Here is a 21318-nt window from a genome sequence, read left to right on the forward strand (position 1 = left end):
TGAATCACTACTAATGAAACATGGGTCAATGAATTTGACTCAAAATCACACAATAGCAATATCACAGTTTTACTACTGATTTATTTAAATATGATCTTGTTAAAACTTAATTATCAATTATGTACACGTCTGTCTTTCCCCGTCTATAATCACTTAATATATATCGCCTCAAACGTCCCTGTAAATTGTTTAAAGTTTAATTATAATATTTCTGAGACAGAAACCTTTCTTCCAACTTAAAACACAGCAAACTGTCTAAAGACAGATTCCACAAAAGATTCCACGCATTTCTCTAGTAGGCTTCCCTTGATAAACTATTTATTCCGTCAAAGAATATTTCGTTATCTTCCTTGTACAATGTTCTCTCCTATTTTGTTTGATTGATCGTTGTATTTATGGGAACATTACAAATTAATTCCCTTAAGGAACTTGTATTACAATGAACACCTGTAAGGTTAATGCCACATCTTGACGAAAATCGCAAGTGATGAAAAGCAAAAAAAAAAAGCTGCAGGAAGATTAATTAAACCTTAATTCTGCTTTTGTACACTGATTTGTTCCAACTCTTGTCTAGGGGGAAATTCTTCTCTATTAACTGTCTCACTGTTGCTCCTTCAGAACTTTACAAATAGCTTCTATAGTGGCTGGTGTTGTACGGCAACAACCACCAATAATGTTGGCACCAACTTCTCGCCACCTCTTGACCAAAATACCAAATTGCCCATCCGAAAAGCAATTTGAAGGCTGTGAAATGACATACAGAGCACATTTTAATTTTAATCAACATATCCACAATGTCTGTTCTCATTTTATTTGTTTGCAAGAAAATTTCCTATGTGGCAATCGAATGAGAAGGTGAAATGCAAGATTAACAATGGCATCGACCGCATTATAATGTAGATACTTCTTACTATATTAACCATTTAAAAGCAAAAACTTAGTTGAACCACTTCGCAAATAAGATCATTGAATATGAGGGTATACGCGGCTCAGATGGGTATATTTGTTGAAACTTCAAAACAGCACAGAAACAGGAACTTGATAACCTTCGCATATTATTGCAAGAGTTGCGTCAAATATTTTAATGGATGTGCGCTTCTTAAATTTAAGACACTTTGGTAGAGACCACCCTTGGAGAAGATAGATATAGATAGTTATTTATCTCAAAAAGAATATGTGAAAATACTTGAAAAGATGAAAAGACACGAGTTGCTGTGGAAATTGGAAATTTAGTGGTATTTTACAAGGTATGTTTAATTACAGGAAGAATAACTTTAGGACACGGAATCATAGCAACATTTAAATGGAAATATACACTAGACCAAGACTGGGCCAACCAACAAATGTTGATGATTCATTCTCTTCTGAAAAATAAAGATTCTGTTCCAATGCTATAAAATCTAGACCAGGCCAAGACCAAGATCAGGGAGGAAATTAAATGCACAAAGATGCTATAACATATTTTGCTGACCATTTATTAGATCCAAAACTTGAATTGTTAATGGATGGCAACGAAAATGCAAATTTTCCATAAAAGTAAGGTGTGCATTCAATAAATCAGGTTGCAAAGATGGCGGACAAAAAGAAAGTTATGATTATATATCGCCTAAGGAGGATAAATCTAGGGCTGGAGTGGTAGGGGTTATTTGTGACATCATCAATTTATTTCCTCCATGAGACCCACTCATAGAATTACATTTATGAAGATGGAGGTTACCAAGCTTATTGTTGATACAGGTGGTGGAAGATAGCAGTTATTCTGGGATGCTCTCAATATTGGAGTTGAGAAGAAAGGAATTATCATTTTGGATGGGACTCTGATGCCATGATGAGTTTGGGAAACATTAAAAGAAAGAGCACTCCAACAAATCACATAGCTCGTTTTGATCAGTTATAAAGGTCAGTTTTATATTTAACCAAAAAAGACGGTCTCATAAACCAACAATAACTTGGTTGTGCGCTATAAAAAAGACCCCAGGCATGTCTCAAACTTCTTCCTACTTGGGAAAACTTGATGTTCATAACGAATTCAAAGTAGAGTATTGGATTCTGAAGCTTATCAGATTATGAAGAATCTAAAAGGTGCCATTCAACTTCTTAAACCTTGCAAATTTTGTCAACAAGTACATAAGAAACAGGACAGAACATAATGCTGGAAGTGAAAACAGAAAAATTGTTATAAGCTTAGCTTCACAAAAAAAGGACAACATGGAGTCCCTGGAGAAGATTCTTAACTAGTAAAAATTTGATTAGAGATCCTAATCCAGAATCTTATGCAACAGCCAGAAGATAAAAACTTGTTTTGTGGAGCAACCATGCGAAGTACCATTATAAGAAGTAAATAAGCAATCACAATGGAGGAACACATCAATACTACCTTTGGCAAAAAGGTTGTGAAGGGTTCTAAGTTTCGAGGTGCTTGTTCCCTTTGTCTAACATTTAATATTTATGAATCTTTCCTAAAGAAGGTAGTCTCATTGTAATTCAATACAAAATAATTTTTATAGCCATATTAAGATCAACAGTACGTTTTGCATCACATAACCATAAGTTTTCGTTCTTTATACAACATGATTGTGATTATTTCATATGTTCATATCAGACCACAAAGTTACTAGTTAATGGTCTGACAAGCTTGTTCGTAAGCAATAATGGCAGGTATAAAATTAAAACTATTCAAGTTTGAAGGCTAGCCAATCAGTATTGTGAGATTGCCTTAAGGCTTTGGCACATAACTACATTAAACAATTGTTTGGCAGGTAAATTAACTTAGAGAATGTACATTAGCACAGAACACAATCAGAAGGAGGCCTAATCAGCTATCTATTTTCCCGAAGTCACTAGTGAAGACTTTGCTTAGCAGCAATACAAATTTCAAGAGTTTGTTATATGGATGATAAATTCAGGAGTTTATATTAAATCATAGCATCATAATCTGAAAAGCAAATATTATTTAATCATGTTAAAGCCAGGTTTGTAATATCCTCCCCTGATTTGAACTTTGACTTGCAAAAATTTAACTTAAGGAATATTGTCAAACACTTTGTATGCAAACTCATAAAGCTGATTTCCTCAATAAATTGCTTTCCAATGAGTAGATTTACGAACAACTATGAAGTGACATTAAAATGCATAATACACATCATAACATTTTCACAAACACTTGGCACACATTCAATAGTATATGAAAAATCTGGAAACTCTTTCAATCTGCTAATAAAGGGTGATTTTTTAAATGTAGATGTGCACTTACAGCTGCCTTAAAGGCTGCAACAACTATTCAGACTTGTATTCAACAATTATTATGCAAAATATCAAAATTTGACAGAAGAAACCCGGAATTAGTTGCCGTAGTATTTTGCAGATGTAGTCGGCCAGCCCTCCAAACTTCTAATCAGCCGGAAAAACAAGTAAACTTGATACCAACACTGTTCACGCCATACTGTAGCAAAATACTGTTCATGCCGACTGTAGCAAAATACTGTTCATGTGGCACTATAGCAATAACTAACTTCAGATCTGCACCTCAAACCCTTGTAAATTTCTTTATGCAAACGCCCCAAATGAAACCCAGTGTGTTTCCTGAAGTGAAAACACCCTTGATCCTCCTGACTGTGTCTTCCAACAGCGAAGAGAATGTTAACAAAGAGGGATTCCTTCCTCCAAGCCCGATAATCAGATATCCAGCAACATAACATTAATCTTCATCCAAGCATACAAAAAAAAGCTCTTCCATTTCTTTTATAGTGTTCTCACAAGAGCTCAATCCTTCGTTTTCTCAATGTGGGATAAAACATAGCTCCCTTTATGTACCTTATGTCTCCAATGTGTTATAAAAATAAAGGGAACTCTTTTAATTTAAATATTTTCCACAAACTATAGTCTATGCATTAATAAAGTTAAATATTTAAATTTAACTTTATTAAATGGCTTTATCAATGCATAACAAATCTTATCAATGATAAATAAGTCTTCCTGTCGATTTTAAACAATTACCATCGACATACCACTGTGACTGAATGTCCGGCCATATCCAAGATGACTTACTATAAATAGTAAGTATGCCCAAAGTTGCCTCAGAACCCCTCAGCAAGACCTGCAACTGAAACTGTCTAGGCCAAATGGCCTCTAAGCCCTTTTAATGTCCTAGTTAGCCTAAGGGACTGTGGGGAAATAGGCTAACGACAACATCATGCTATGAATGCTAGAAAGGGGACATTACAGTCCGCCCTTCCCAAAATTGCTTGTCCTCAAGCAATTTCAGCTCTGGATGCTGCAATATCTGCTCATTTTCCCAAATAGCATCTTCGACAGGTAGGTTCCTCCACTTCACTAGATACTCCCTGATAGTCCTCCTGCGAAGCACCCTCTCCCTGGAGTCAAGTATGGCCTCGGGAACCAAGATAAGCTTTCCCTCATCATCAAGAGGTGGCAATACTACTAAAGGTACCACATTGTGACCCAATGCCTTCTTAAGGCGTGACACATGGAACACATTATGCACTTTACTGTCTGCAGGCAACTCCAACTCATAAGCTACTTCGCCCACTCTCCTGATTACTTTGAACGGTCCATAGTAGCGTGGTTTCAATTTCTCTGCTCCACTCTTCTTGAGAGAGGACTGTCTATACGGCTGTAACATGAGGTACACCATATCTCCCACCTCAAAAGACCTCTCAACCCTGTGCTGATCAGCATATTGCTTCTATTGATTTTGTGTCTTTTGCAAATTTTCCTTCAAGGATCGCATAATGTCCTGACACTCCTGCAAAGTATCCTTGGCCTTAGGCACCCTGATATCCCCAAATAAAAAATCCAAAAAATTAGGAGCATCATACCCGTACAGTGCCATAAAAGGGGACATTTGAATAGACATATGGAAAGAGGTATTATAGCAGTACTCCCCTAGATGTAGCCACTTCACCCAAGCCTTCTGCTCTCCTGCAATGTAGTTTCGAAGGTACCCCTCAACCCATTTGTTCACTATCTCTGTCTGCCCATCAGTTTGGGGGTGGTAGCTGGTACTCGGAGTGAGCTCTGTTCCACATAACCTGAACAACTCCTGCCAAAAGTGGCTCATAAATCTGTTGTCTCTGTCACTGACTATGCTCTGTGGTATCCCATGTAGTCTGAATACCTCTCGAAAAAATAGTTCTGCTGTTTGTGTTGCTGAATATGTAGACGAAATTGCAAAGAAATGTGCAAATCTCGTCAATCTATCTACCACAACAAAGATACAATCCTGACCCTGTGCCTTGGGGAGGCTTGTGATAAAATCCATGGAAATGCTATCCCACTTCTTCTCTGGTATGGGTAGGGGCTGTAGTAAACCACCCGGAAAAGAATGTCCCTGTTTGTTCTGCTGACACACAGGGCATTCCCTCACAAACTGAAGCACCTTTGATTTGAGTCCTTTCCAAGTGAAGCGCTCTCTCACCTGTCGATATGTCTTAAAGAATCCGGGATGTCCTGCCATTGGTGAATCATGAAATGCCCTCAAAATCTTCTGCTTCATAGCAAACCCGGGTACTAAATAAATCCTTTCCTTGTAGATGATCAGATCATTTACAACAGTGTATCAACTATCTTGAATAGCTCCCTCAATAATGCTAGATGCCCAACTATCCTTAGCATATTCTGCCAAGATCATCTCTCTCCAATCATCCATGACTATCCCAACAACAAGCAAATGAGGCCTTCTAGATAAAGCATCTGCAACAATATTTTTCTTCCCTTTGACATAGGCTATGTCGAAATCATAGGCCTGTAATTTACTCACCCATTTCTGTTGCCTGTCATTAAGGTCCTTCTGTCCAAGGAAATGTTTCAAGCTATTATGATCTGTTTTTACTGTGAATCGGCTTCCCACTAAGTACTGCCTGAACTTAGCTAGCGCGTGCATGATTGCTAGCATCTCTTTTTCGTAGATGCTGTAGGTTCTCTCCACACCTCGTAATTTTCTACTCTCATATGCGATGGGATGTTTCTCTTGCATGAGAACAGCTCCTATGCCCTCTCCCGAGGCATCACACTGCAGCTCAAAAGGCCTGGTGAAATCTGGAATGGCTAAAACAGGACATGTACTCATCAGCTCCTTAAACTTGTCAAAACAATCCTGAGCCCTCTCTAACCTCTTGAAACTATCTTTCCGTGTCAAATCTGTAAGTGGTGCTGCTATCTGTGAAAATCCCTTCACAAATCTGCGGTAGAACCCACAAAGCCCGAGAAATCCCTTGAGTTGTGAAGTGTTCCTCGGTGGTGGCCAATCCAGAATGGCCCTAATCTTGTCTGGGTCAACCCGAACACTTCCTGCACTAATAATATGCCCTAGATAGAGTAACTCTGTCATCCCAAACTCACATTTACTCATCTTGGCATATAATGACTCCCTCTCTAGAATACTGAGCACTGTATCAATATGCTTCAAATGTTCCTCCCAAGTACGGCTGTATATCAATATATCATCAAAAAATATCAACACAAACTTCCTCAACTGATCTCTGAACACTCTATTCATACAGGACTGGAAAGTGGCAGGGGCATTTGTCAACCCAAAGGGCATGACTAAGAACTCAAAATGTCCATAGTGGCATCTAAAAGCTGTCTTCTCCACATCCACCTCTCTAACCCGTATCTGATGGTAGTCGGATCTCAAATCAATCTTGGAGAAGTAGCATGCACCATGCAATTCATCAATAAGCTCATCGATGTGCGGGATAGGGTATCGATTCTTGATTGTCTTCTTGTTTAGCTCCCTATAATCAATGCACATCCTCATTGTACCATCCTTCTTCTTCACCAATACTACTGAAGAAGCGAAAGGACTTTTGCTTGGCCGTATGTGCCCCATGTCAATCAACTCCTTAATTGCTTTTCCTATTTCATCCTTACATCTCTTCGGATGGCGGTAAGGTGTGATGATAACTGGCTTAGCCCCTTCCTCTAATTCAATAACATGCTCGATTCCCCTATCCGGGGGTCTCCCTGGAGGTATCTCACCAAACACCTTAGTATGTTTGGTTATTATTTTTTGTACATCAGGTGGATACTCTTGTTTATGCTGCTCTGTCATCTCAGGCATTACTCTAAACTCTGCTGCCCACTGCACCTGATCATGTCTAAAGAAACTCTGCATCCGCTTGAGTGACACCACTCGAAGTCTCCCATCTGACAAACCTCTGAGCACTATCTTCTTACCATTTGCCTCAAACCTCATTTCCATTTTCTCAAGGTTAAATGTGAACTGTACCAGAGACTTCATCCAGTTCATCCCAAGCACCATATCCTGATCACCAATGTTGACCACAAAGAAATCTCCTGTCATGTCATAATCTCCCAAACGAAGCTGCAAGTTGGAGATTTTCTTGGTACATTCAATTTTGAAGCCATCGGCAACCATCACCTTAAATCCCCTATGCTCCTCTGCATGTAGCCCTCTGCGTGTCACAAACTTTTCATCAATGAAGTTATGTGTCGCCCCTGTATCAATGAGTGCCACAACTCTCTGTCCATCCAAGGTTCCCCTAACTCTGAAAGTGACGACCTCCTGTATACTTGACAACTGAGCTATCGTGCTATCACCGCGTGCTTCCTCCTGTGAAGAACTATCATCATCTCCATCTGATTCGGATGACTGCTCTGAATCTCCATCTACTGACTCTTTGGCTGAAAAGTACTCCATCTGCTTAGCTTTTGCTTTCAATGGACACTTATGTGACAAATCCCAAGGCTCCCTGCAATGAAAACAAAGCTTCTTCTTCCTGAGATCATTAAGTGTCTCATTGTCCAACCTCTTACTTTCCTCCTTAGTCGGCTGAACCTCTTTATGAAAAGGTTTCCTGTCCTTATCTTTCCTTGAAGGGAAACTCTTTGCCTGGAATTTATTTTTTGAAGATAAAGAGGAATCCATGTCACGAGCTTTCTTAATAGCTTCCTGCAAAGTGGGAGGGTTGAGAGCTTTAATCCACCCTCTCAACAGATCAGCTAACCCATCCATAAATAGAACTAGTATCCTCCGTTCAGATACATCTGTTACTAACACTGCAAATTTCTGAAACTCTAAAATGTATGTTTCCAATGATCCCCACTGTTTAAGCTGAGCTAACTCCTTGAAATGGAGTTCTGGATCCTTCCTATCAAAACGTTCAATCAGCCTCTCTGTAAACTCCACATATGAGGTAATGTGTGCATGTCCCATAGTGACCATACCATGATGCCACCACTCGTGTGCTAACCCATCCAGATGAATTGCTGCGTACTTAATAGCTTCTTCCTCGGGCATAGGGTTCAATTGAAAGTACGTGTCAAGCTTTTGAACCCAAGCTCTTGCTGTAGACTTTCCTGAGCCATCATAATATGGTAACTCAAGTCTCCCTACTTTCTTCCGTAGCTCATAGCTCTGGTTCCTGTCATGTCCACGTGGCATATGTTTCATCCGCACATCCATATACTCCCTAAAGGTAATTGCAGCAGTAAAATCTGGCCCTCCGGCTTCCCAATCTCTCCTCAACTGGTCCTGTCTATCAGTAATCTGGGGCTCTGGTACGAGCTGCTCTGGAGCTCTAGGAGGAAATGTAGGAATCATGGGCCTTGAACTCACTGTCCTAGCTCGCTAGGGTGCACGACCGAAATTGTTCCCAACTTGTTCATCTCCATTATGTGTCCCATCCTAATCATTTCCATTCTGATTGTTACCATTCTGATTATTTCCTCCACCCATGTTAGCATTCAACCCCATTTGACGAGCCATCATCTGCATCATAAGATCCAATCTCTGATTCTGTTCCTGTGCCCTTTGTTCTGCTACTCGCTAACCCTGTACCAAGGTCTCTAATAACTGTAAGAATCTTTCCTCTCCAGGCTCTGGACCGGCATTCCCGCCTCCACCTAATCTTGTATTCCTGTCATCTCGGTCACCCATATTGCTGTCTTGATCAAAGAATACCTCCGCTGTGTCTGTATGATTGGATTCTATACCCCCCTGTACGGATGAACTAGACTGTTTGCTTTGCAAGTCTGAACTCCTACTTTGTCTTGCTCTGGTATTGCGGAAATTATAAGGCCCCTGTCGCATGCTCAACATAAATGCTCTGATTTTAGTGTTTTGACATTTCATCAAACACTTTCCCCTCTATCCGCCAGTTCCAAATCTCCTATAAGACTTCCACAGGATGGCAGGACTTATAGCTCTTATACCACTGTAATATCCTCCCCTGATTTGAACTTTGACTTGCAGAAATTTAACTTAAGGAATATTGTCAAACACTTTGTATGCAAACTCATAAAGCTGATTTCCTCAATAAATTGCTTTCCAATGAGTAGATTTACGAACAACTATGAAGTGACATTAAAATGCATAATACACATCATAACATTTTCACAAACACTTGGCACACATTCAATAGTATATGAAAAATCTGGAAACTCTTTCAATCTGCTAATAAAAGGTGATTTTTTTAAATGTAGATGTGCACTTACATCTGCCTTAAAGGCTGCAACAACTATTCAAACTTGTATTCAACAATTATTATGCAAAATATCAAAATTTGACAGAAGAAACCCGGAATTAGTTGCCGTAGTATTTTGCAGATGTAGTCGGCCACCCCTCCAAACTTCTAATCAGCCGGAAAAACAAGTAAACTTGATACCAACACTGTTCACGCCGTACTGTAGCAAAATACTATTCATGCCGACTGTAGCAAAATACTGTTCATGCGGCACTATAGCAATAACTAACTTCAGATCTGCACCTCAAACCCTTGTAAATTTCTTTATGCAAACGCTCCAAATGAAACCCAGTGTGTTTCCTGAAGTGAAAACACCCTTGATCCTCCTGACTGTGTCTTCCAACAGCGAAGAGAATGCTAGCAAAGAAGGATTCCGTCCTCCAAGCCCGATAATCAGATATCCAGCAACATAACATTAATCTTCATCCAAGCATACAAAAAAAAAGCTCTTCCATTTCTTTTATAGTGTTCTCACAAGAGCTCAATCCTTCGTTTTCTCAATGTGGGATAAAACATAACTCCCTTTATGTACCTTATGTCTCCAATGTGTTATAAAAATAAAGGGAACTCTTTTAATTTAAATATTTCCCACAAACTATAGTCTATGCATTAATAAAGTTAAATATTTAAATTTAACTTTATAAAATGGCTTTATCAATCCATAACAAATCTTATCAATGATAAATAAGTCTTCCTGTCGATTTTAAACAATTCCCATCGACATACCACTGTGACTGAATGTCCGGCCATGTCCAAGATGACTTACTATAAATAGTAAGTATGCCCAAAGTTGCCTCAGAACCCCTCAGAAAGACCTGCAACTGAAACTGTCTAGGCCAAATGGCCTCTAAGCCCCTTTAATGTCCTAGTTAGCCTACGGGATTGTGGGGAAATAGGCTAACGACAACATCATGCTATGAATGCTAGAAAGGGGACATTACAAGGTTATAGCCTAAAAATTCACTGCACATGGATTGACTTCTATAAAGTTTATAATGGCATAAATATAAAAGTGAATTTCGAGAGAGATTGGGCATTCATATTTGTGGAAAATTGGATGAATAAAAAATAAGAAAATGCTTCTCAAAATGGTGTATAAAGAAGCATGATTATAAAATGAGTTTGTTGTTCATATTTTGGAAGAGAATTTATTGCAGTCAATAATTATGTGAAACTATACAATATTCAGAAAAATTGTAGCAACGTGATCAAATAATTATAAATATGCTCCACAAATGTGAGGCGTACACAGAAGATGAGACACAGTCATCACTTTTTGCATTGTTCCTCTGATTTAGATTTTAGGTTCATGACCTCCATTAAATTTTGATTTGATGCAATCAATACACAAGTTGACAGCTGTTTTTTTAAATTGTTTGTTATTATCCATGCAGTTTGAAACGGATAAACAGCCATAAACTTCTCCAGTTTCCTTTGCCTATGTTTGTATAAGGAAATATGGGCTGAATATACAAGTTTCTTCTCTGTAATATAAAGCACAATGCTCAAGAGTCAAGGATGTAGCTCTAGTTAAGGAAGGATGATGTACTAGTAATCTCCAAAGGAAAGGCCCTCCAATGTTATTTCACATTGATGATATTAGACATTCAGAAACCTTCAAGTGATGTCCATTTATCAGCAAGACCCACCAGAGACAATTGAGCGGGAGCTGCAAGAACTAATGGTTTCCATTTTAACTGAAGTATCTTAATGAAAAGAGTTGGTTCCGCTTCAAATGACATTACAGAGATGCATGTTTGTGTTCACGCTTTGAAGATTCCCGGAGATATGGAAGTGCTGAAGGTTTTAATCAACGTGACCAAAAAGAGTTACACAAATAGTGAACAGCACTCTACATGTGTAATCTTTTACTTTCCAGGATTACATTGTAGACACAAATAACTTGAGCACTTCCTTTTGTAATTCAAGGTTGGTGCATCTACAAGAACTGAAATGGTCTAATGGATACCCAAGGTGGCAATTTCCTTGTAGATCAATTGTAATTTCAACAAAATGTTGCACAAGCCTACAAAATCAATTAACTGTAGAATATGATTTTTATAACACAATAACGGTATTTTCTTCAGTTTTCCTAGTAAAAACTTTACATGATGGAAAACCAATGAATTGCCTCCAAGAGAATATACAAAAAGAAACCATATACTCATCAAAAGTAAGACTAACAATTGAAACAAACTAAAACTCACCAACCACTGCTTTGCCTTGCCATCCCATTTTTCTCCACTATTTGGATAGACCACTACTGCTTTATTGGTTTCCTGCAGTCACCAAATTTCTTTGTTGTGTATGTTTTTAATTTTTATAAATACTTGAGATATTGATCCAATTTACAATCATTACAGCCTAAACATCACTTATATGTTCTTTGAATTTTAGAAATCGTCTACTTTAAAAGTTCATACCTGTCGGATGATTTTAATAGCATCCTCAATAAATTCTGGTGGAGAACAATTTATACCAACTGCAACAACCTTTTCACTTCTTTTGACTATACCAATACATTCCCGAATCGTCTCACCTGAGGATACGTACATACTATCAATAGAACTAAAACATAACCAAGCTGGGATTTGAATGTCCTCTTCCTCCAACAGCTCAATGCAAGCCTACAAATAAGAAATTCTGAGTCCAAGTACTTACATATTGATTGACAATAACTAAATACTTTCCAGTAGAGTTTACTGCTATGCGAGCCTGCATATACTAGCAAAGCAGCAAAGATTCAAGAATAGTAGCATAGACTAGAAATTTGACCCTTCCAACCTAAACAGAATGAACTAATAATCTCAATCTCACAAAGACATCAACAGAAGCAAACAACGTTCTAATTGCACACAAATAAAATGCTTCTTGAATAATACCAAACATTTGCCAATCAAAATGAAACAGCCTCTTAATTTTTATACTCTAATTTATAATGGGCTGGATCATAATTGAACCAACTCAGCCCGAGATTTTGAGCATTGCACAGAAAAGAAACAATGAACATAAACCAGGCAAGAACCTACAACACAACGGTAAATTGTGAGCTTCTTATTTGGGAGGTCTTGGGTTCAAGTCTAATCAAGCTAAACAAATAACAATTAATCTCAATGAATAAATTTAATAGTAATTATTCTTAAAATCAGCCTATTACCCATCAAAAAAAAAAAGAACACAAACCTGGGCTTCAAGTTTATTTGGGATAGTCTCAAAAGCCAGTAAATCCGGTCCTGCCTCAACAAGAACCTTCAGTCGACGCCTGTGAAAATCCTTTAATTTATCCAAGGTAATATCTGACCCATAGTTACCACTGAACAAATGGGCTGGGTAGTCAGAGAGAGTATAATGAAAAGTCTGCCAATGCGGACTGTGTATATCAAAACATCAATTCACATCCAGCAAGAGAATGTGTTTTTAAACAGGAAAGGGCAACTATACCCTGATGTTTTTGCCAGGATGGGGAATGGATTATGGAATGATGAATACCTGTATTCAGAACCATCTGCCAAATATGCCCCATAACTCCCAATAGATGCAGCAACCAATGCCCTGCTGTATTTGCTATTTCTCACAGATACCTTGTGCAGAGTCTCCCAAAATGAATCACGAGCTTCACATGCCAACCTCACACTCTTCCGTAACAAGGATTCACCTTCTTCAATTGAAAGCCCATTTGATGTAAATCCTGGAAGTGTGGCCTGTCAATTTAAAAGAAAAAAAATAGCATTTCAAGGTCTTCCAAATATTCCATGTGTACATGAAAAATACATTAGGACTTTAAAATAGTGAAAATTAAGACTTCAATTAAACTAAATTACATAATGATGCTTTAACAACAGGAGATATGATGTACAAAGTTACAAATTTGTTGGATTGACTATAAAAACATTAAACATTGATGGATAATTTAAAACTAGTTTGCAAAAAATTAGTGGACTCTTAAGACATCTCTCAACAAGTTGAGAAATCATGAAAAAAAAGTGGTGGCATAAACATGACCATCCCCAAATGGTAGATTATAAATGTTGAGAGCTAGACAACATACAGCAACAGCAAATGATATTATTGATGTTGTACAAAGCTGTGCATGACATAAAGAGAACAAAAATCATTGAAATTTCAGATATGCAGAAAATAAAATCAAACTTACCTGATAAGATGAAGTAACCAAAATTTGAGCTCCTGCCTCTAAATACTCTAAATGAACCTACACATGAAATAAGAGTCAATTTTTTTTACTAAACTTGCCAGGAGAAACAATATTTTTCAAATTACTCAGAGATTTTGAGCATATATAAGATTATCAAAATGCACAACAAAACACAGTTCCCCATGGATTTTATGAAGGCAGAGTGTATTTTGGACTACGAAATGAAATTAAGCTAGCCTTATAACCTTATAAAAAAAGCACAAGAAGACAGTTCACCATGGAGTTTATGAAGGCAGAATGTATTTTGGACTACCAAATGCAATTAAGGTACCAAAAAATTGCATCGAGGAGAATAAAAGGAGAAATTCAATCTCACAATTTGGTTACTTTTCTACTTTGAACCTAAAGTTTGTCAAATGTCACGCAACAAGTCTCCCTCAAAAAGTACATCCATAACAATGATTTAATATATTGTTTTTACCAAACAATGAAGTGGGAAACCACTTTTCAGCTGACTCCCAAAACAAATCCCTCTATCAAGTTGGTAAAATGGTTAAATAATATGATATTTAAAAGTAGCAGTACTAAAATGTTTTCTTAAATGTATCAGGTACCCTCCAGCAGTAAATTGAAAGCACTGGCAATAAATTAAAAACTGTGGCTGCTAACTCTCTCTTCAGTCTACACCCATTAGTTTGTAGAGGTGAAAATTACTCTTCAAGGCATTGTATAGGACATTCCTTCACTCAAAACACTTCCAATGTTTTAAGTGAAGCACCAACAAAGTAGCTTGCCACAGTCAGTATAAAAAGCATAGTGCCAAATCAGGCTGGATTTGGTTCATATCTGATTCTTCCAGATTTTAAAATTGGCATGGACAGACAGTTTAGAGATTTTTTTTGAGAACACATTCTGAAATTTTTATACTCACAAACAAATTTAATTTTTTGAACCTAGTAAATATGGTAAAAAGGTAATTTAAAAATCAGAAGATGCTCGGAGGATTTGTGTCAATGTATCCCAGCCTCAGACTACGTTTTTGGTATTCCTTAACAACAATCAGAAAACTAGTATAGAAATTATTGTAGAGATGCATATCCACCAGGATCCTGATGCTATTCCCATCCAAATACCATTTCCAGAATCTTGTGAGTACATATAGATGTTCCCATTTTGCATCCAAATTTTTCCTTCGCCAAAAAAGAATAATTGACAGCTGTGCACCTTGGTTGGTGGGGAGAGAGGGGGGGGAGGGGACTAGGGGGTGCTGCGGGGAGTGCTACTTTACAGAGTTTCGGACAACGCATTTTAAAACTCAATGAAATGGATTATAGAATCCATCCTACATTACTTACAACTAACGTTTAAACTGTATACTGATGTAAAAGTCGAGCAGAGAGCAAACAAGAGCTTACTAAACTCTTCACTGATCCTGAAATGGAGGATGTAGAGGGAGTTTGCTAAATTTGCTGCCCCCACTAGTCAGATTGTTTCACTCTCTCTGACAAGTATACTGAGGATTCTCAATCTTCTTGTTGTCTCAGCTGCCGTAAAGTGCAACACCTGCAGACTCTTGTGATGAATTTTGAATTATGGTTTTTGAATTTGAAGATTTACGTACATTTTTCTAGTTATTCACTTTACCCCAACAAGTTGTTTTTTCACCATCTGAATAAAATTGAAGAATATAGTCCTCCATCCATTCAAAGAAATGCAATCAATAGGCATCAAGTAAGATAGTAAAACTAGTTTAGATGCATTCCGACATGTGCCTCTTTATGCACATATATAACAAGGGGCACTGAAGTTGTGTGGTGTAGACACAAAGTAAGCTAAGTTGAATGGTTCTTGTGTCACGCAATTTTCACTTTTTGAGTAGTCAGATTGTTGACATAATTTTACTATGGGTAACATGCCAATTGTTTTCATATCTGCCTAAATCATCTAATGTCAATGATGATGATGTTGATCTCCATGAAGATCCATATGATGTTGATTAAAATTTAAAATCTGAACCGAACGTGTATCATGACATTCAAGTTTGACAACCTGATGTTTGAATAGAATACTGTATTTCAGATGGGTAATATTTATAATAGTTTTGTTTAACATATCCATGATATGTAGTATTCTACGCTTACTTCCTAAATATACCTGCAAATATGTATGCTTTTGATTCCTAAATATAAGCTGCAAATATGTATGCTTTTGATTTTATATTTTGTTCTGATACAGATATACCCAAAATACCCGAGCCCAATTTTTTTTCCATACAAGTGTACCATACAGGTGTACCTGTACCTGTCTCTGATTCTAAGCCAGCAGATTAGGCCTGAGTTATTACTTCTGATGCAAACTCTGTTACTATAATCTCATATTACTTGCTGCAGGAAATCTATCACTTTGAGCATGCACCAATCATTTAGGCCAGATAATTCTGCTGATACAAGGATTCATTGCTGATAACTCTTAGTTGCTGGATTCATCCTAGACAGACCGGATCCAAAATCCAATCCGGATCCAGATTCGGGCTTGGATCCTTGAGGATCAGGCAGGATCCTTGATTCTGCCTGTGGATCCGTCAAGATCCACAGGCGACGGATCCTGATGGATCCACAGGCAGAATCAAGGATCCTGACCGGATCCTTAAGGATCCAAGCCACAGCCCAATGATCCTCAAGGATCATAATTTCATTTTGTAATTCACTAATTCGATGTCAATGTGTTGATTTTCTTTATAATCATGACAATAGATCAACTATCAAGTATACTAGATTCATAGATCTATACTAGAATCATAGATTCATACTATGAAATGATTTAGTTTTAGAATTATGTATATTTCTCTTATTTTTTAGTGTGTATACACACGTGAATCCTCCACGAATCATAATTGGGGAAAAAAAGTCCTAAATCCACGGATTCGATTCTGCCCAAATCGGATTTGTTTCACATATTGGCAACTACGATTAAAATTCATTACAGAAAGGATAGACCTAACTTTGTGTAACATCAAAAGCCCAGCTAATCTTATATCTGCATGCCTGATAAAATGAATTGCCCTGCCGAATTGAATGTTATAACATTAGTCTCAAACATTACATTTGATGCAAACCCTAACACTCTAGTCTTGTATCCCTTTACTGGCAATAATTAATTACTGGACGATAAGTCTAATTAACAGTTAACATTATTTAGAGCTTCTCTAAGTGGGGTTAAAGCAGGCTAGGAGTCACTATTTTAATGAATGATACTGATATGATATCCAAGTGTACTAATCAACTCCAAATAGCACACTGCATCCAAGATTGGAGCAAGTAAGCTAATTGTTGAAGATTGTAACTGTGATAGAGATCTTAATCTCTGATTTTTCTATACATTGAAATAGAGATGATATAGTGTCAACAGCTAGAGAATATATTTATGATAATAGTTAAGAGAATATTATTCGGAGAGATGTGTCATGCATTTGGAAACATGAAGAGTGTTGTATCTTAGAACTGAAGAGACCTTTCAGTGTAATATGAAGAGTCTCTCATTTCGATTTACATATGTGATTCCTAAGTGTAATGTTAAATGGCATCAAGTGAAAATCATTGTACCTGTACATTTCTATTTTAATTTAAGTGATAGTTTTCTGTGTGGCTGGGTTTTTCCCTCTAGATCAGATGGTCTTCCGAGGATAAACTTGCTTCTTGTGTCTTTTGTACCTATTTTGTCCCTATTTTGTTTATTGCTGTTTATCATTATTTCTGGACAAAACATTAACTTTAAAACATTGCTTATAAATCGGAGACCCAGTTCTCATTCCAGTCATATTTTATCTGAATATTCGAGAGAAATTCAGTCTCTGCAGAGAACAACGATTGGAAAACAGAAGTTAAGAACTACAAGAGGTCATTAAGAGTATAATATTTCAATGATAAAGTGATGACTGAAGGAGGGAGTAACTCTAGCACTGAAAATTTTATTACGGAAACACATAATCTATATTTTAAAGTTTTAGCCCTCCACGGTCCTCAACTCTCAGACGGCAGAAGACATCAAAGAACTACCTGTCAGAGGGTCTGACTCATAAACTTGGAGAATATTTTTCGATACCAAAAATATTTATACAGCAAGAAAACACAGCCTTCTAGCACCTGCACTTGATATATTCCTACGATCGTAGAGATCAAGTTTTAACAGGTTCTTGCTGCATAATTCCCTATGGAAGCGAAACAAATGGCACTTGACTCCTAGGTTTGAAAAACCCCATAACTAAAACCGCTAGATTTAATGGTATTTATACATCATTATGTGTAATACGCCCTTAGTATTCGCATAATGTCGAGGAAATCTTGAATTTCAATGCTACACATTTCGGGCACAATTGTTGCTTAAGCGACTGTGGAACGCAATGTCTTAAAAACATTAGAAAATTATTTTATATTCTTCCCACCAAGATTACACTGGAAGCCCACCAACAGCAGTATCACATAGCTTACCAAAGAAACGTTCAATAAAAGCCGGCACATCTATAGTCGATGAGCTAAATGTTCAGTGAAAAAAGATTACCATTAAACTATTAACAGTACCACATTGGTGGGGTATTTTTTTATTTAGGTTTAACTGTTCTCTGTCATGCTTGAAATACCCAAAAAAGAAACGACAAAGAGCCATCGTCACTTGGATATCATACTATTTGAGCCACATGAGGAATTTTTGTCTATTAGATAAAAGATCTCTTGTACTGCATCTGGTTTCCGTTCAATAGTAAACGGAGATGCAAAACATAATCCTAGTTGGATTTAATAAAAGAAGAATATTCGAAACAGAAATATTTATTTGGTACCTGTTTAATGAGGTCTGGATGTGTGATTAAGCATAATGCACTCCAAAGTGGATGATTAATGTTAACTCCATGATTTTCTAACTGAGTGGCGAATCCTCCATCCATCACTGCACATACTCCCGCACTTTTAATCAACTCCTCTAACACATTCATCCTTTTCCTATTCTTACAACCCTACTATCTTTCTCTAACTCACAAATCTCATACAGTACATGGCATTAGACAAGACAAGCAATTTTCAAATGGAGAAATCCCAAAATATATAGGCTTGTCTGACACCTGGAAATGAATATCATATGCAACACAGACACAGCTCAAAATCCATTGAAAATGTACAAAATTCAACGCAAGCGTGTATCCGGACATGAGGAAATGAATATGAAACAGAAAGGCGTCCAAATTAATTTACTCAAATGAATGGATATTTAAAAATTTAAAATGAAGAACGGGTGCTTGTTTTAGAAATTTCCTCGACTCCGTAATGTTTTTCAAACAACCTATGAGTTAGTGTAAATTTGACGGCTTTGTCTTTGCAATTGTCTATGAGAATGAAATGAAGGCTACCAAACTTTTGTTTCTGAATGTATTTTCATGCTTGATAATGGTAAATGAGATCATACGACCATCAATTTAAAATGGAATATTTATTTATTTTTGGGTTAACCATGGAAGTTTGTGAATCACCCAAGCCCCTGTTGGAGGAATTGGGTAGGAATAAGAAAATCTAAATACCTACATTCTGATGCAGAGTCTCACCTTGGAAAATTTAGGAGGAAATGAATCACTCAATTAAGTTGCATCAAGGGGCACATACACCTTCAGGGTCAATTATTAACTTCATCAGATTGTTAACCGACTAACTTTACTTAATACCAATTTATACACTGACCTGTGACAGGGACTTCTTTGACCTCTTGTAGCAACTTTAGATTTCTTGCACCAACTTAACATATGCCGACCAAACTCCTCTGATTGGAATCAGAATACATGGACAAACTTCATCATTTTTTAATATAAAATTGAATGCCAAATTTAAATACAGCTAACTACCCAGCAGCTTAAATCCATTTTCGGATTTACACCACCTTTCTACATGCATTGTTTAGAACCCGATAATAGGCAAATCATCGAACATGACATTCCCTGTCATTTCCAAGTCTGCAAATTTATGGTTCGAACTGAACTTTACCATCATCGCACATTAGTTATGTGATTTCAGCACATTAGTGAATACATAAAGATATTCACCGAATTCAAAGATTTACTTCTGCGTAAACACGAGTAGGGTTAAATAAAATAGTAAAACAAATGGAAACAAAAAGAATATGATAGATAACTCCTCCACAATCCCAAAAAATAGATCGTGGAGAGTTTAAAAGACTCTTATTGATTTGCACGACCCTCAAAACAATAGAAATTTACATACAACTAAATCAAAAAATCATGTTTCTTATAATAGATTCCAAAACAAAAAATTTATCTTAGATTCAAACCCGATCAATGTGTTATTGTTCTAAAACAAAGACATTGATATGTTCTTAGGATTCAGAATATCAATTTAGGAAAGAAACAAAGAAAATTTGCACATTTGAAACACAGACTCATAAAATCAATAACTCAAAAAAAAAAACTTTCTATTTTTCTTTATATTCAATCCCCTCCAATTATATCCCCTTTGCCTTTTCAATACTTTCCCTTCTCTTCTATTGGGAAGATGAAATGTCAGCCCAAAAGCAAGAAACAAAAATTTGTTTTAGAATCATGATGAGTTAGAAATAAGAATCTACCACCAACTTCATGTAGTCATTGATTTTTATACACTGACCTGTGACAGGAACTTCTTTGACCTCTTGTAGCAACTTTAGATTTCTTGCACCAACTTAACATATACTGACCAAACTCCTCCTAATTGGAATTAGAATACATGGACAAACTTGATCATTTTTTAATATAAAATTAAATGCCAAATTTAAATACAACTGACTACCCTGCAACTTAAATCCATTTTTGGATTTACACCACCTTTCTACACGCATTGTTTTAGAACCCGATAACAGGTAAATCATCAAACGTGACATTCCCTGTCATTTCCAAGTCTACAAATTTATGGTTCAAACTAACCTTTACCATCATCACATATTAGTTATGTGATTTCAGCACATCAGTGAATACATAAAGATATTCGCCAAATTCAGAGATTTATTTCCATGTGGGCACGAGCAGGGTTAAATAAAACAATAAAACAAATGGAAACAAAAAGAATATGATACATAACTCCTCCACGATCCTAGAAAATAGATCGTGGAGAGTTCAAAAGACACTCCTTGATTTTCACACAACCCTCAAAATAGTAAAAATTTACATACAACTAAATCAGAAAATCATGTTTCCTATAACAGATTCCAAAACAACAAATTTAACTTAGATTCAAACCAGATCAATGTGTTGTTGTTCTAAAACAAAGACATCGATATGTTCTTAGGATTCAGAATATGGATTTAGGAAAGAAACAAAGAAAATTTGCACATTTGAAACACAGACTCACAAAATCAATAAAACTCAAAAAAAAACTTTATATTCTTCTCTGTATTTGATCCCCTCCAATTATATCCCCTTTGCCTTTTCAATACTTTCCCTTCTCTTCTATTGGGAAGATGAAACGTTAGCCCAAAAGCAAGAAACAAAAATTGTTTTAGAATCATGATAAGTCAGAAATAAGAATCTGCCACCAACTTCATGTAGTCATCGATTACATAGTTGGCCTAATTATTAAACACACTTCAAGAAAATTGACTCAACATAAAATGAAAACTCGCTTTGTCCTA

At 36.8% G+C, this 21318-nt stretch overlaps 1 protein-coding gene across 2 annotated transcripts; it reads right to left on the reverse strand.

Annotated features, from left to right (window-relative positions):
- Window positions 1-287: 287 nt before the first annotated feature.
- On the reverse strand, window positions 288-18920 carry HMT-1 (Homocysteine S-methyltransferase family protein). Of its 2 annotated transcripts, none has more exons than XM_089818650.1 (7): window positions 18494-18920; window positions 13660-13716; window positions 12996-13207; window positions 12690-12819; window positions 11930-12133; window positions 11714-11785; window positions 288-744 (listed from the first exon to the last, which is right to left on the reverse strand). In XM_089818650.1, the coding sequence occupies exons 1-7, from the start codon at window positions 18644-18646 to the stop codon at window positions 601-603; spliced, it is 972 nt and encodes a 323-aa protein (XP_089674776.1). In that variant the 5' UTR covers window positions 18647-18920; the 3' UTR covers window positions 288-600. The 2 variants fall into 2 exon arrangements, with proteins under 2 accessions (XP_089674776.1, XP_089674777.1); XM_089818651.1 differs by lacking the exon at window positions 288-744 and adding an exon at window positions 11064-11532.
- Between the last annotated feature and the right edge of the window lie 2398 nt (window positions 18921-21318).

This window comes from Cupressus sempervirens, chromosome 3 (assembly GCF_028749045.1).
Source record: "Cupressus sempervirens isolate cs-2001-9-10 chromosome 3, ASM2874904v1, whole genome shotgun sequence".
Lineage (NCBI taxonomy): Eukaryota > Viridiplantae > Streptophyta > Pinopsida > Cupressales > Cupressaceae > Cupressus > Cupressus sempervirens.